Consider the following 18,006-nt stretch of genomic DNA (forward strand, 5'->3'; position numbering starts at 1 on the left):
GAAAGATGTCCACAATACAGAAAAGTCAGTAGAAACAAATGCTATAAAAGAATATTGAGACTGCGATCCCATTTTGGTGAATTAAATGTATATACTCGATATGCATGTACACAGAATAGAGAAATTGCGTTTTTTAGAATATTTCTTAGAGAATGAGAGCCGACTTTTTGAGAAATAGATCATGATAAGGTGCTGGGATAGTAACAGACCTTGAGAAACATTGATACGGGTGGGAGAGCTCTCCCCGGGTCAAAAGGGGAAATTTTCTTATTCTAAAATGGGGGGTAGGGCTTCCTTGGTGGCGCAATGGTTGAGAGTCTGCCTGCCGATGCAGGGGATGCGGGTTCGTGCCCCGGTCCGGGAGGATCCCACGTGCCGCAGAGCGGCTGGGCCTGTGAGCCATGGCCGCTGAGCCTGCACATCCAGAGCCTGTGCTCCGCAACGGGAGAGGCCACAACACCGAAAGGTCCGTGTAACACACACACACACACAAAGGGAGGGTGGGGGGAAGGAATGAATGGAGCTGGGAGGAAAAAGGGTCACCCTCTGTGATGCGATTCTGCACACGGACACTCTGTAGGCAAAATAAATTCTGTAAAATAAATAAGCAAACAAATAACTCACAAAGTCTAGATAAGAATGGAAGTTTGTACAAGCCAGTGAGGAGGTGACGGTCTGCAGCAACATATTATGTAACCTCATAGAAATATCAGATAATAAGGAAGAAGCATGCAAGTGGGAGACAGTGTAACCAAATAATGCCCCTAAGTGTACAGACATCAAAGGGAAATCTTAAGTCCCCCCCAGTCCATGAAACTGGAACGTGGACCAAGTCAACTAAACCTTCAGGGAATCAGGCCACAGCTAATGTCCACTAGCAGGGATTTGCTATAGTTTATGTATGCAGGTGTGTGTGTGAAATGTTTTACGTGTACTTAATGTTATATTTAGAGTCAAAGAAATATTTTTTAAAGATTATACACCAAAATGGGTGGTTACATTTAAAAGTCATTTCTACCTTCCTTTTTTGGGTCAATTATCTAAGTTTTTTATCATGAAGATGTATTCATTTTTAAGTTAAAGAACACAATAAAGTTACTTTCTTTTTAAAAAGAGAAAGGAAAACAATGCCATTAATACTGACAGTGGCAGTAGCTACCAGACGGCTCAGAGTGCCACTCTCATGGCCAAAGAACAGTGGCAACTTTACACTGTACTTCAATGTACAGAAACAAACTCAAGACAAATATCACTTCATGCATGCTATACCTTAAAATATTGTTATTGCTGCCGAATTGGCCTGGAAGAATGTTATTAAGACCTTTCACCCGCCATACTATTTTTCCTCATTTATTTAAGAAATATTAATATTAATGCATCAGGCACTATGGTTGGCCCTGCAAATATAAGCTTGAATAAAGTGTGAATATAATACAACGGTTTGCAGGTCTTCTTCTAACATATTCTAAGTAAGCTCCTTTACATCTGACGCTCTGTCTTATTACACTTTTGCACATTGCCTGAAACTTAGCAGGTATGTTATTTCTTAAGGAATAAATAGTATCCAGTCTCTTACGGAATAACATCGGTGGTAAGTGCAAAATTTATTTATATATCTTTTTAAATTTATTTATTTATTCATTTTTTATGGCCGCATTGGGTCTTCATTGCTGCACGCGGGGCTTTCTTTAGTTGCGGTGAGTAGGGTCTACTCTTGGATGCGGTGCACGGGCTTCTCATTGCAGTGGCTTCTCTTGTTGTGGAGCGCGGGCTCTAGGCGCACGGGCTTCAATAGTTGTGGTGCGTGGGCTCAGCATTGTGGCTCGCGGGCTCTAGAGCACAGGCTCAGTAGTTGTGGCAAACAGGCTTAGTTGCTCTGCAGCATGTGGGATCTTCCCAGACCAGGGCTCGAACCTGTGTCTCCTGTGTTGGCAGGCGGATTCTTAACCACTGAACCACCAGGGAAGTCCCAATATAAATAATATAAACACATTTTGAACTAAACGCATATGATGGAAGTGCTAGTTCAGTGAACCAAACTTCTTTTGGTGTTGAGTAACTCATTAAATCCTTAAACTTTTATCAATCAGAATATGAAATGCAAGTAATATTGGCACTTAATTGAAAAATCATTACTGTTAAAAATACTCTGTTCTGTATTTCTTACTAGTATCATAACATCCCCATGTCTTCATGCTTTTGTGTTTTAAACTGTGACTCAAAATTTCTGAAAATACTAACAGAATCAGAAAATTACAGATGGACTGAGATACAGGGACTTCCAAGATAACTCTCACTTTTAAAATTTATTCAACAAATAGTGATTACCTGCTTTGTATCAGGCACTGTTCTAGGTGCTGGAGACACACAGGAAATAAAACTATGTTTTCTCTTGGAGTTTACTTTCAAAGCCTAGAAATACTAAGTGAATTGGCCTTAAACAGCACAGACAAATGAGGAGGCAACAGAACTAGAATCCAGAAAGGTATTTATAATATTCAGATTAACAAGTGAACACTCCTAAATCTTGAAAACCATAAAAAACAAACTAAACAAAAAAACCCTCAGAATGTTGTTGAAGAATTTATGAGTGTAGTCTGTGGGTTCCCAGAGTAGGCTGCCCCAAAATGTGCCTCTATGGCTTTTTTTTTTTTTTTTTTTTTGCGGTACGCGGGCCTCTCACTGTTGTGGATTCTCCCATTGCGGAGCACAGGCTCCGGACGTGCAGGCTCAGCGGCCATGGCTCACGGGCCCAGCTGCTCCGAGGCACGTGGGATCCTCCCGGACCGGGGCACGAACCCACGTCCCCTGCATCGGCAGGCGGACTCTCAACCACTGCGCCACCAGGGGTGCCCCTCTATGGCATATTGAGTAGTTTGAATTAAAGTTACTTAAGAAGTGGCCAAAGCAAGAGGAACACTCTGACCCTCCTTTTCTGTCTCCCTGAAAGCAGGAAATAAATCTCTCACATGAAAGATTCATTCACATTCCCTGCCTCTGGAGGTATAAGGACAAGCTTACCACCAGAAACAGGGAGTCTGGGCCAAGAAGCCTTTGTAAACAAACCCTGTTACTTCTATAACCCAAAGCCCAAACTCTGCTTACATTCTTCATTAATTGGGCACTCAAAACCCAAGTTTCTTTGTCCTGTCAACTCCTCACAAATTTATTGTTTCTTTGTCTAAAAAGTATAAAAGCTGCCTGCTTTGGCCACTTCTTAGGTCTCATTTCTATGACCTCCATGGCATGAATTAAAATCTATTTCTTTTTCTCTTGTTAATCTGTCTCATGCCAATTTTATTAAGGACTCAGAAACTGGTAACTTCTCCCATCCTAAAAGAGTAGCTGTCTATCCTGTTTGTTTCATATTCGAATTTTCATAACATGAGTAATCATAGGGAGAATCTGCCAAAGAGCATTTCTCAGGACATCTTTAGAAAATCATCCTGGCTTGCAAGCCTCCTGTAGATTAACTGTGTGGATGTCAGAAAAGATGTATGAAAGCATGCCACAGCGATGCGTTTCAAACTATGAATATTGGTGTCTATAAGATCCTTAGGTCTTCCAGATGGCAGGTTCATAAATCTGCTTTTGTCATTCTCCACTTAAACACATATTAAATATATCCACATCAAATTTTTAAATTGTTACAGATTATCATTCCTACCTTCTTCCTTTTCTCTCCATGCTAAATAAACCTGCTGAAGTAAAAGAAGGTTTATTTCACACATAAAGTCATGAAAGAACCTACTGTCTACCTTTTTGCAAGAATGGGGAGGAGGCTTAATAAATCTGAAGTTAATGATACTTGGAACAAACTTTCTGATAGCTGGGTAAAGAGGGACAATGAGATATAAATATCACATTGAACTCCAAGTACTGCTGATGATTTGAGACTTCTCCAGCCAAGGTGAAATATACACTTACGTATACATGTCTACCTATCTTCTTATTACACCGACTTCAATAAAACTACTGGCGTCAGATGGTTCTTCAGTCAACATAAGATTTTATTCACTATTTTTTTCCTGATCATGAAATCAGTGCTCACTACTATAAAAACAGATTATCAAGAGTGGTCAAAGGGACATGTAAGCCACAAAATCTCTCATAATTCTATTCACCTGAAACAACCATTATTTAAACTACCATGTATATATTGAAAAAGATTCTCTTTATATGCACTGACATACTGTTTTTTAACTCAACTGGAATCAATATATTAACTTTTCCTTTCATTATCAATTATCTAGCATTACACATTTCTGTTACCTATTTTTTAATTATAAAAGTAATACATGTAAATAGGTTAAGAATAAATGTTCATTAGAACACACAGAAAAATAAAAGATCTCTCCCCCAAGAAGCAGCCACCTAACAGCTTTCTGTGCATACTTTCAGAAATGTCCAATATATATACAAGAATGTATATGTCTCTACATACTTTTAATTTTATGCAGCTGGAATCTAACTATGCATACAGTAAGCATCTTGCTTTTTTTCCCCCTTAATCCCATATCCTAGATTGCCATACTAAAAATACCAGAAACCGAGCCGGTTTCATACAGTTTTCCAAATGGTATACTTATCTCAATTTTCAATAACACAGTTTTACACTCTATAGGTATACTATTACTTATGTAACCAATCCCCTGTTGATAGAAAAATTGTTTTCAATTTTATGCTACTTATAAACAATTTTTCAGTGGACATCCTTTACACAGTTGCACAAATACATCTCTCGAATACACTTCTTAAAGTAGAAATTCTGAGAGTAAAAGGATATGTACATTTAAAGTTTTATGTGTATTGTTGACTGAGGTTTGTTTGTTTTTTTAAAATTTCATCAATTTACATTCCCACCAAGAAGATACTATGCAACATTTTCACCAATGATGGGTATTACCATTTTTTTTGGTCTGTGCCAGTCTATTAAGTGAAATATGATCTCTACTTATCAGATTAATTTCCATTTCTTTATTCGCCATGTTGAGAATCTTTTATTATTTTATTCATTGTTCTGTGAACTACCCGTTGCCACAGGTGGAAAGGAAGGGACAGAACAGCCATGGGGCTTGAGTATTCCAAAGACTAGAACAAGAAGTTATATTATACACCAAGTATCAGAGAGTCAATGAAAGTGCATGAGGAAGTGAGGGCTTCCCAGAGTCTAAAATAAAGATTGGTGGAGAAAAGAAGTGGAAGCACAGAGATTAACCAGAAATCTCACAACAGCCAGCTAGCAACATGGTCTCAGGTGTTTACATCTCAAACGCCTGCTGAGTACCGTCTACGCACCAGAGATGGAGGCTACCAATGTATGAGGTGTGTGATGCTGGGTTCAAAGAATGGGTGAAGTAACAGAATGTAGCATTTCAGCCCGGAGCCAACTACGAAAAAAACTTTGTTCTTCCATTTCCTGATGAGGAAACCAAGAGGAGGGTGTATCTGCAATAATCATGATGCTACGGCCTTCTATCAGCTAATCCAGAACTTTCCTTGCTATATCCAACAGTTGCAACTAAAGTTCCTTTTCTAAGACATATTTAAAAGGCAGAAACAACAAGAACAAAAACAGAAGTGGAAGAAGAAAGCTTTAACTATGTTAACGAGGGAGAAGATGACAACGAAAGTATCCAAAAGAAGTGGCCATATATGATAAGAACAATAATATGCTAATATTCAGCCCCTGACTACATCATCACACTGAAGCCATCCAACAACCTTACGAATGTCTGCAAAGTGTGAACAGGAATGCATCAAACCACTGCAATTTTTGCTGAGCATATGCCAAGTTACCTAGAAGTTGCACATACAGATCTCCACAAGCTTAGAGAAGGAGATTGGAGGAGATCCCTGACAAGATGGGGTCATGAGGAGTAAGATGGGCTCTTGTATGACTAACTTCAGAATCAAAAAGGGAACATTTAATGCACATCCCTACAGAGGTCCCTCGCCTACAAAACTACACCCTAGGTGACTCGCCCCCTTTAACCAAAGGCCAAACTACTGCTCTGGCCACCTGTCACGCTCAGAGATGGATTTAAATACTAAACATCATTGACTTTAGTGCAACTAAAGTAAAATTTGAAAGCCTCAATTAAGAAGCATGTTATAAAGCTGCTGTAACGGTTACACAATCATGTTAAATAGACATAAGCCGGGTGCCTTGAAAGTCCAATCATACTTCTTACCCAGCAACTCATACAGAGAATTCAGAATCGATTTCCAGGATTCCCCTGCTTCTCTCCCAGCGACATCCGCGAAGTGTGCAGCACTGCTGTACACGTGCAGCCTGTCTATACACTCGAGCACAAGGTTGATCATTCCCTGGAAGGGTAGAAAAATCCCCATCAGAAACTGCAATTCTGCTCACAGGGAAAAAGAAAAATGCTAAGTTGGTTTTTTTAAAAAAGCCTGGCATAAAGTAAGTCTGTTAATCATAAAGAACATTGAGCTCATTTACTCAAAGGACAGGAAGAAACGCACTTGCATGTGAAATAAAATGTTCTCGAAGTGATTCGAGTGGTTTTTAAATCCTGAGTGCTATTCTAAAATAGAAGCAGAACCATATAAAAATATGGACTTCATACTTACATTTGTAAGGCTTAATAGTAGAATGATGAATCCGTCATAACAGTATTCTACCATAAGTGAAAGGGTTCAGAGGGTGCCACCCCAAAATACGCCACTTTGGCATAAGGATTATTTGGGGCTGAAGGCAATTGAGAAAAAGTGGACACGGAAAATTCCCTACCCTTCTCTGTTCCACCAGGAAGGTCAGGAGGGACGCTTGAGACAATGTTTGATCTACACATCAAACTAGCCCTTACTGTCCCCACTAGTTTCTCCCATATATTTCCTTCCCACAATCTGTTGCCCCTCCAAGCTCAAAATTCCTTTCGTCTTATCACTTCCCTACAAATTGATTATTCTTTGTGTTAAGATGCTATGTAAACCTGAGTTCTAACCACTCCTTGGAGTTACCCATCACTGAGTACTCCCATGTATACACATGGTGCACACATTAATAATCTATTTGTTGTTCTCTTGTACATCTGTCTTTTGTCAGTCTAAACTGCAGGGCCCCACCCAATGAACCTGAGTAGAGGAAAATGATTTTCTCCCCTACTCGGCATAAGCATAAGAGCAGATCCTTACTTTTAGGGAGGACACCATCATCATCACCATCATCAATCATTCCTTTTTAATAGTAAACTGAAAATATACTAAATTAATAAAGAAAAGCTCATGAAAACATATTTAAAGCAAATCAAAAATTCATTACAAAACTCTGTAAGAAGCTGTCTACTCTTCAAATTATGCTTTTACTATTATTTCTAGATCAAGGTTGTCCAAATGAGGCAAAGCCCATGAAAGGAAGAGCTATAAAGAGTTGACAAATTAAATTAACTTACTTCACACAAAGGATATAAGAGACATTATGACCCTAAGAACATTTCTAGGTTCCCATTCAGATGGTCTTCCATGAGAAATTGAAAGAAACACTAGTCCAAGTCAATATTTGAAATTTTCACAGCCCAATATTTCATTTTATTTTTCTAGATATTAAATAAGTGTAGTATACCTAACAGTTTGGCATGTACAAAAAGCAATGATCCCAATAAACTATTCCATGTTGCTATTATAGGTTTATGTTGACATTTCCTGTGCTTTCAATGCCATTATGAGTTCTAGAGAGGTCATTTCTTTTGTACATAGTGAAAAAAAATCCTCAAAAATTAATGTACGTTTCAACAGATTTTGATGGAAAATTAGGCAACAGTTTTAAAACTAAAAGAACATAGACTTAGGAACTACGGGAACTCGACCATGTCCACTAACTTTTTCCTTAAATAGTTTTACAAAGATACTTTCACTCAGAAAAACGCATGAATCCACATACAGGGAGCACTGAGAAGAATGGGAACACATGCTGATCTGGCCTGATTTGCCTGCTCAACTCTGACATCCTCCCACTAAAATTCTTGAATACACGGTACTAGTTCGGACACTAGCATCAGGACCATTAGATGTATCACTTGGTCCTTCTGTTATTCTGCCTATAAAATATGCACTTGAGCTCTTTTTAGCAGGAGAATTTCCAGAGAATAAAATCATACACAGAATCTTAACATATGCAAAAAGAAAAAATGGGGGTGCTCTGTCCAAGCAGGTAGTCTGCAGCCTGCCTCCCAGGTGGCCCTCTCCCAGGCAACTTCCATCCCCAACACAAAGCTCCAGTGGATCCTGAAGCATTTCCAAGGAGCCCCAAGGAACCTGCTGAACACTTTGAAAACCCCTGCACTTTCCAAAGCCCGCATCCATTTAGACGCTTTTGAGAGTCTGTTTTTATATAACGAGCATAAAGCAAACTACTGTGCAATAACGATCAGAGTGAAAGCTAAGCAGACAGTAAAATTAAACATCTTTTGCCAGAGAAGCGAAGAGTGTCATCTTTTAAAATTAATACTTACTGAGAGAGAAATAAAAACCATTGCAGGATTCCCCCAAGGCCTGGTTCCCTCATTCCCTCGTACAGTTGTACGGTACCTGCTCATGTATTTCTCAAAATGCAGATGTCAAATAGATAAGAGAATCTTCCCTACCAAGAAGTTGTTTCCCCAAGACAACGACAGAAAAGAAACAATCATTGGTAAAAACTCACCTCTTCCTGGAAGAGATTCTGCCGATTTTTTAGAGCTCGTAATCTGTTCTGCTTATCTTCATGCTCTAAGTGCTCATCTGGTGGGTGGAAGTAGCCAATCAAGTCCTGCAGACTTAGACTTACAGACTCTATAGGTAAGTCAACAGTGGAAGCCTTCACTTTTTTGCTGAGAGCATCAAGGCCCCTAAAATAAATAACAAATGTTTCTCCACATCAGTGATTCACAATTTTGTTTTATTATTTTTTAGTCTATAGATGATTGAAAGCTTTACTCTCTCTCCCTATATGCCTGTAAAAGGAACATATAAGAAAGGCCCTAATTTTCCTCAGAGATAAAGAATATAGTCAAATGAGAAATGTTATATTCCGTCAAGTATATATAATGCTATATTTAAAACACCAGTATCAAGAGAAACTCATCTAGAAGAAAATCTAAATGATCTGGAGAACCAATGCCTACAAAACCAATGGTCTAAATATTTAGAAACCAACTGATTTTCATTTTAAAACACTATATACTTCACCATTTGAGATGCAATTTCCCAGGCTCATAATTCTGACATTTACTTGTTCTGTTTTGTTTTGTTTTTGGCATAAACACCGTTAACTGCTATGCTATCACTGACACTCACTGCCATCCTGCCTAATTCCTGCCAATTTAAAGATATATCCCAATGATAATAACTTAGAAAATTTACTTATTAATCAGAAAACAATATATTAACATGCTTTTCCACTGTCTGAAAGAGATGTATTTAAGAAGCAGATTAAGAAACAGCGTCGAGTTGCATTTTCTAGCCTTTGAAGAAAAGCATATGACTGGCATGTAAATGTGTTAATTTGTTGGTCTTCTGAGACTCTGAATTTTAAAACTCATAGCTTTGTATGTATCTGGAAAGAAACACTTTAAAGCATAATGCTTGTAAATCAAAATTATTCCAAAATAAAAAGCTCAGTAAAAAAAATACCCAACAGAAACCATAAAAGAATGGGAAAATGCCTATACTATAGTTGATATAGTAACATTCATATCAGTCATGACAAAATTTGGTGCTTAAAATATTATACTTCCTTTTCTGCCCTCTGCGTCGGCAAAATTATATGGCAATATTTTATTCCAAGGAAATATTTCTTTCTAGTTATCTGACTGTATTACAATTTTTACTTTAAAAAACAATAAAAACCTTAAAAATGAAAAATTAGCTTATCTTTGAACTTTATGATGCTATTATTTAAAATATATCATTTGCATAAATATTACTAATAATCTTGGAATATTATACTTCAGCTTTAGAAACAGTTCAAATAGTAAAACTGCATGACTATCTTAAAGTTTCTACCTGTAATTCCAAATCAAGTACATCAATGAAATTCATCTATTACCTTGTCTTGCCATCTCTACAAGGCCTTCTATGTCCAGAAAACAACATAAATGACTTGTCAGAAGAAAATTATTTCTCCCTTTCTAAAATGAATACTCATATGCAATGTAACATTGCTGTTCTAAACATTTTAACCCATTAATTCTAGTTGAATGATAAATATAAAAGTCAAATTCAAATCCCATCATGCAAAAGTAAATAAAATTCAAAAGTAATTCAAATATAATATCTACATTTTCAAACCTAAAGAGAAATAATAGCAAATGTCAGTTTTTAGGTTATTAGGTTGAATATATCTGCTATCAGAAATGTAACCATTCAATTGCTTTCCAGGAGAAGCCTCTTGTCAGACAAATGCTATCCAAGATTCTTAAAACTGTTAATGATATTGCAGCAATATATTTTTCAATCCGTCTCCTAGCATAATGGAAATTTTAAAAAATAAACAAATGGGACCTAATTAAACTCAAAACCTTTCTCACAGCTAAAGAAATCATAAACAAACTGAAAAGACAACTCACAGATTGGGAGAAAAATATTTGTAAATGATATGACCAACAAGGGATTAGTCTCCAAAATTTACCAACAGCTCATGAGGCTTAATATCGTTAAAACAAACAACCCAATCAAAAACTGGGCAGAAGACCTAAATAGATATTTCTCCAAAGAAGACATACAGATAGCCAAGAGGCATACTGAAAAGGTGTTCAATATTGCTAATTATTAGAGAAATGCAAGTCAAAACTACAAAGAGATATCACCGCACACCAGCCAAAATGGCTATCATCAAAAAATCCACACACAATGAATGCTGGAGAGGGTGTGGAGAGAAGGGAACCCTCCTACACTGTTGGTGGGAATGTAAACTGGTACAGCCACTATGGAGAACAATATGGAGGTTCCTTAAAAATCTAAAAGTAGAGCTACCATATGACCGCGCAATCCCACTCCTGGGCATATATCCAGAGAAAAACAAGGTCCAAAAGGATACATGCATCCCAGTGTTCATTGCAGCACTGTTTACAGTAGCCAAGACATGGAAGCAACCTAAATGTCCATCAACAGAGGAATGGATAAAAAAGATGTGGTACATATATGCAATGGAATATTACTCAGCCATTAAAAAGAATGAAATAATGCCATTTACAGCAACATGGATAGACCTAGAGGTTGTCATACTGAGTGAAATAAGACAGAGAAAGAGAAATATCATATGATATCCCTTATATGCGGAATCTAAAAAGAAATGATACAGATGAACTTATTTACACAACAGAAACAGATTCACAGACTTAGAGACGAACTTATGGTTACCAGAGGGGAAAGGATGTTAGGGAGTTTGGGACTGACATGTACACACTGCTATATTTTAAATGGATAACCAACAAGGACCTACTGCACAGCACAGGGAACTCTGCTCAATGTTATGTGGCAGCCTGGATGAGAGGGAAGATTGAGGGAGAATGGATACATGTATATGTATGGCTGGGTCACTTTGCTATGCACCTGAAACTATCACAACATTGTTAATTGGCTATACTCCAAGATAAAATTAAAAGTTTAAAAAAATGTTAATGATTCTAAGTTTTAGGACTATCCAATAAAGAGACATTTTTCATCTTAATTTATCAAGGACAAAAAAAATGAAAAAAACAAATTAGGGGAAATCACAGGTGGTAGAAGCATGCTATGTCACAACAAAAATTAAAGCCATGAATTCCCACTCTACATTTTATAATTTGCAGATTAAATCATATTACAAACATACATTCCTCCCTTATCCCATTTACTTCAAGAATACATTTATTCACTAATATGTATAAAATGGATAACTAATAAGAACCTGCTGTATAAAAAATAAATTTAAAAATTAAAAAAAAATGTTTTAAAGAATACATGTATTAATATACCTGGAGGAAAAAAAGCTATACCCTTTTTTTTTTTAACAGTGCAGAAAAGTAGAACCCTTTCCCCTATACATGAAAACAAATGCAAATACACACAAACCCTCACACACACACCCCCACCACCACTACCCTAACCTTGGGGAGAGAGACCAGAAGGGTCACAGAAAATAAACTGCATAAGAAAAATACAAATGAACAAAAACAATATAGATCTCAACTTCCCCTCTAAGAAGTAAAAAAGAAAGGTCTGAGTTTACATTGTTTAAATGAGTCCCTTAATAGTATATAAATCTACATTAATAAAATGAATACCTAAAAAATTTTACTTTGAAAAATATATGGATATTGTAAAATATTATAAAGATATTGAGGTTTTAAATACTTTTAGTGCTTTCATGAATGTGATAGAAGGATCAAATTATGTTACTTAAAATAACATACCCTTTACAATGTTCTGTAATGATGTAAAACTTTTCAAAGTTTCTAAGCTATATTAAAGAAGCTATATTAAATTACATTAAGCTATATTAAAGCTATATAAATTCAGGAATTCAAATAATTCAGTAATATTAATAAGCACATAAGTAAAATCCATTTTTATATATAGAAATATATATAAAAATGATGAATTAAATAATATAACCAGCGGGTGAGTATTCTAGAAAGAAAAGAGAAAAAATAAAGCTAAATTAAAATTTAATTTTTGAAAAACTAATACATAATTAAGGTCAGTTAAGTGTAAAAAAGAGAAACAGACTCATTATCTTCATCCATAGCATCTGTTACATGATCAAAGGAAAGAGACACACTTTTAAAAGGAGATGCTGGATAACCAGGAAAAGATGGTAGTTTGATGATGGGCTTGTGATTAGAAATCTGAAGGAGAAAAATATACCAATATAGAACTAGCAAAGATTAGACTACATTTGCCAGGGGAAATATGGAATCGCATCTCGAAATACGAATTTCATGTGTCAACTACATCTGAGTTGCTTTCAGCCAAGATGAAGTGAAACAACCCTCCTCCCCCTCCAAAAAAAAACACAAGACAAAATATTTGGAGAAAAACACATTTCAAGACACTGGACATCAAGAAATAAAGGATAGATATGGTAACGACCAAGGTGAGTTCTACAATGGCTCCACTTTGCTTTAGGAGAATTTCTAGGCCATGATACATGTGTGGGAACCCAGGTGAGGCAAAAAAGACTTTCTGAGTTGAGGAGACATTGCTGAGAGTCTGGGAGACCAAGGTTGCTAGAGTCTGCAGGACACAGTACCAGAGAGGAGACTGCTACACAGGAGTGGACTCTAGAGAAATACAGAGGGTCCCCCTCAAATATTCAGTAGAGGGTTGATCAACACATACATGTGAGAAAACTACCCAGGGCAGGGAACAAAGCCTTCTGAAATAATTAGAGAAAACAGTAACCGATACTCACACGGGATGTGAAATGGTGCCTCTTTCCATCAGTCAGACTGGGTGGGAACCCTCGTAATTCATGGGGCATCAGGTTGAGTATACAGATGGTCTTGCCTCAAGAGTGGGGAATAATTAGCCCTAGATTTAACACGGATCTGCTCCCACCCCAAAAATCCTAAAAGCAAATTCTAGAAGAATCAAACTTAACCAAGTAAACTTAACTGCCTCCCAGAAAAACTCAAAAATATTGACAGGAAGACAAAAAAAACCAGTACCCAACAAATTTACAATGTCTGACAACTAAACAAAAATGACCAGATAGGTAAAGAAGAATAAAATATAATCATCAATAAGAAGAAAAATCAATGAACCAATAGAAAAAAAAAATAGTCAGCCTAGAATGTTATACCCAGAAAAAAAATCACTTAAAATGAAGGTAAAATAGGACATTTTCAGACATACAGTAACCAAAGTTTCCATCTCCAGGAGACCTGCACCATAAGAAGTGTTAAAAGAAGGACTTTGGGAATAAAGATAGGAATTTCCCATAGGAAATGCAAATCCTCAAAAAAATAATAAAGATTAAAACACCTGAAATGGTAACTATATGCACAAAATATTAGGTGCATTTGTTATTATTTAAATCTCTTTGAAATCTAATTGACCTTAAATAAAAATGATAAAAATGTAGTGTGGGGTTTATAACATCTATAAAAGCAAAACGTATGACAAAAACATCACAAAAGGGCTTCCTTGGTGGTGCAGTGGTTGAGAGTCCGCCTGCCAATGCAGGGGACATGGGTTCGTGCCCCAGTCTGGGAAGATCCCACATGCTGTGAAGCAGCTGGGCCCGTGAGCCATGGCCACTGAGCCTGCGCGTCCGAAGCCTGTGTTGCACAGTGGGAGAGGCCACAACAGTGAGAGGCCCACATACCGAAAAAAAAAAAAAAAAAAAAAATCACAAAGACTGGGAGAGAAGTATACTATTGAAATGTTCTTATATTACTCACGAAGGTAAAATGACCTGAAAGTAGGCTATGATAAGTTAAAGTTGTATGCTAAACATCTTAAGCAACCACTAAAATAACAAAAAAAGGAATTATAACTAATAAGCCAACAAAAAATGGAGATAAGATGGAATTGCAGAAAATTCTCAACCCAAAAGAATGTAGAAAAAAAAGAAAAAGGGACAAAGACCAGAAGGGACAAATACTCAACAAATAATAAGATGGCAGGCAAACTTATATATCAATAATCGTATGAATATAAATGGACTAAACTTCACAATTAAAAGGTGGTGATTGCTAAATTGGATAAAAAATCAAAACCCAAGTACATACTGCCTAAAAGAAATGCACTTTGACTCTAAAGACAATAATAAGTCAAAAGTAAAAGATTTTTTTTTAATATACAATGCTAACACCAAGGAAAACAAGACAGCAGAAGTGCTATATTAACATCATACAAAGTTGATGTCATAGCAAATATCACTAGGGATTTTAAAAAGGTGATTTCATAATAAAGCGGTCAGTTTATTATATCCTAAATTTTTTGATGAACCTAATAACAGAGCTTCAAAATACATGAAGAAAAAAATGACAGAACTGCCAAGGAGAAACAGAAAAATCCAATTATAGTCAGATTTCAATACCCTTCTCTCAATAATGAATAGAACATACAGACTGAAAATCAGTAAGGAAGCAGAAGATCTAAACAACACTATCACCCAACTAGATCAAATTGACATTCTTTAGCACTCCACCCAATAAAAGTAGAATGGGCACATGGAACATTTATTTTCCAGTGCACACAGAACATTTACCAAGATGGAACATATTCTGGTAGAGCAACTAACAGAAAACATTATGAAAATGTCTGAGAGGACTTGTAATTGAGTTGATTAGTATGACCTTGGCTATGAAGGTTAACAGAAAAGGGACCGGTGCTTAGACTGAGTTATAACACTGTTCCTGGTTCAGCAACAGAGTAAGGGCTGTAATTTGTTCAGGCTGCCTGGGAGTAGCCATGCATGTGTCTCCATGCAACTTACATACATCCTCCTGTGCACCTTAAACCATCTCTAGATTAGGTATAGGACACAATACAATGTAAATACTATGTAAATACTATGTATATAAACAGTTCCCAGCATGCAGCAAATTCAGGTTTTGCTTTTTGGATCTTCCTGTGCCATAAAACATGTCTCAATAAATTTAAAAGCATTCAGTTTTACAAAGTATATTCTCTGACCACAGTGATATTAAATTAGAAATCAGTAATGGAAAGATCTTTGGAAAATCCCAAATATTTGGAGATTGAACAACTATTGGTCAAAGAAGCAATAAAAAGGGAAACTGAAACGCAGCACAACAAAGAGTGAGGGATGCCACTAAGGACAGATATTTTAGCACTAAATGACATAAGAAAGGTCTCAAATCAATGATGTCAGCCTTCATCCTCTGAAACCAAAAAAAAAGAAGAGTAAATTAAACCCAAGGCAAACAGAAAAAAACGATTAAAGATCAGAATGGGAATCAGATAATCTTTTTAAATTACTTTTTTTTTTTTTTTTTTTTTGCGGTATGCGGGCCTCTCACTGTTGTGGCCTCTCCCGTTGCGGAGCACAGGCTCCGGATGCGCAGGCCTAGCGGCCATGGCTCACGGGCTTAGTTTCTCCGCGGCATGTGGGATCTTCCCGGACCAGGGCACGAACCCGTGTCTCCTGCATCAGCAGGCGGATTCTCAACCACTGTGCCACCAGGGAAGCCCCACATAATCTTTTTAAATGATCATCCCTCCCTCAGTATCTACTGGGGGTTGGTTCCAGGACCTCTCTCAGATATCAAAATCTGTGGATGCTCAAGTCCCTTATATAAAATGGTGTAGTATTTACATATAACCTACACATACTCTCCTGTATACTTTAAAGCATCTCTAGCTAACCTACATAATACAATGTAAATACTATGTAAATAGTTGTAAATACAATGTAAATGCTATGTAAATAGCTGTCATCATGCTTCAAATTCAAGTTTTGCTTTTTGAAACATTCTGGAATTTCTTTCCTAATATTTTTGATCCATGGTTGGTTGAATACACAGATGCAAAATCCTTGGATACAGAGAGCTAACCATAGTTAAATACAGGTTATATAACTAACCTATTTTATCAAGGTAAGTATAATAAATGAATTTCATTCAAATAGCCCAAACAAAAACTGAATTTCGATATGAAGCAGCAAATATATAATTCAGTCAGTACTTCTGCCACAGAATCCAAATTTCCCATGTTTGGTTCTCTATCTAATCAATTAAGCAAGTGTTAGATTCTAAAATTAAGCTTACAAATCACAGACACTACTTTTAAAATATATATATATATATATGATTGGTCTTGAGCAAGGAGCAAAATGTGCAAAAGCAAATCACAAGTCACAATGTAATAAAAACTTGTCTTTTTGTAGTTGAAGAAGTCAGTACTGATGTATATAATTACACAGAAAACAGACTGTTTTAAAGATTTATGATTATTTTCCTCAATCCTTATAGAACTGATTAGGCTATAGTCAAAAAGAACCATGGAAAGAACAAGATGGAAAAAAATCTAAATTGAACTGATCCTAAAATAAGTTATAATTTCAAAGTCAAAAATTTATTTATTACAAGAAATAAGTACCATAAAAAATGATAAGAATCTGATGCTTACCCCATCTCTAAGCCTTACTCCCTCTAAAAAGGGTTAGGGTTTAGATGAGGCAGAGAGGTAAGATAAATACTAAGGATATGATGAAGCTGAATGCTGTGCACATTCTTTGATTTCATGAAAGTATGCACACAAATGCACACACACACAGTAGGATGGTTTATAAAAGAAGCAGAGAATAATTAAGTGAATATTTATATAATCTTGGGTGGCAAAGGTCTTTCATATGCTGATTTATAGAGTAAACTATGATGAAAAAAAACTTTAAAATCTTTCCAGGGGCTTCCCTGGTGGCACAGTGGTTGAGAGTCTGCCTGCCGATGCAAGGGGCATGGGTTCGTGCCCCGGTCCGGGAAGATCCCACATGCCGCGGAGCGGCTGGGCCCGTGAGCCATGGCTGCTGAGCCTGCGCGTCGGGAGTCTGTGCTCCACAACGGGAGAGGCCACGACAGTAAGAGGCCCGCGTACCACCAAAAAAATTTAAAAAAATTTAAAATAAAATCTTTCCAAACCAGTAAGTTGGGAAAATATTTGCAATTTATATACGATTATAGGAAATTAGTATCTGTAACATAACAAAAGCTCCTAACAGCCTAATAGAAATATTATCAAATAATAGGGTAAATCACAAAGAAAAAAATAAATGAAGAAAATTGGTCAACACCCATTTTTCACAATTCTCACATAAATGCAAAATTTTAAAATAATTATAAGTAAATATGTACCTACTATAAATATATACATATACACATATATATCACTTTTTCCCATCAAATCGGTAAGCTTAAAGAGATACATAATAGCCATCATCAACCAGAGTATATATTGGTATAATGTTCCCAGAAAACACGTTGGACACAAGTTTGATTTAGTTTTGTAGGTATGCAATTGTTTCCATTATTAGGGTGGGAAAGGTTACTTATT

The 18,006-nt window shown here is 36.5% G+C and overlaps 1 protein-coding gene across 7 annotated transcripts in view; it reads right to left on the minus strand.

Moving 5' to 3' along the window:
* RYR2 (ryanodine receptor 2) overlaps positions 1-18,006 on the minus strand; it is a 746,950-nt gene that overhangs the window by 348,822 nt on the left and 380,122 nt on the right. For all 7 annotated transcript variants that reach the window (XM_067025663.1, XM_067025662.1, XM_067025661.1 and 4 more), the window contains 2 exons: positions 8,669-8,852; positions 6,195-6,330 (listed from right to left, as the gene is read on the minus strand). In XM_067025663.1, coding sequence (XP_066881764.1) covers positions 6,195-6,330; positions 8,669-8,852 — 320 coding nt within the window. The remainder of the gene's footprint in view (positions 1-6,194; positions 6,331-8,668; positions 8,853-18,006) is intronic.

This window comes from Kogia breviceps, chromosome 2 (assembly GCF_026419965.1).
Source record: "Kogia breviceps isolate mKogBre1 chromosome 2, mKogBre1 haplotype 1, whole genome shotgun sequence".
Lineage (NCBI taxonomy): Eukaryota > Metazoa > Chordata > Mammalia > Artiodactyla > Physeteridae > Kogia > Kogia breviceps.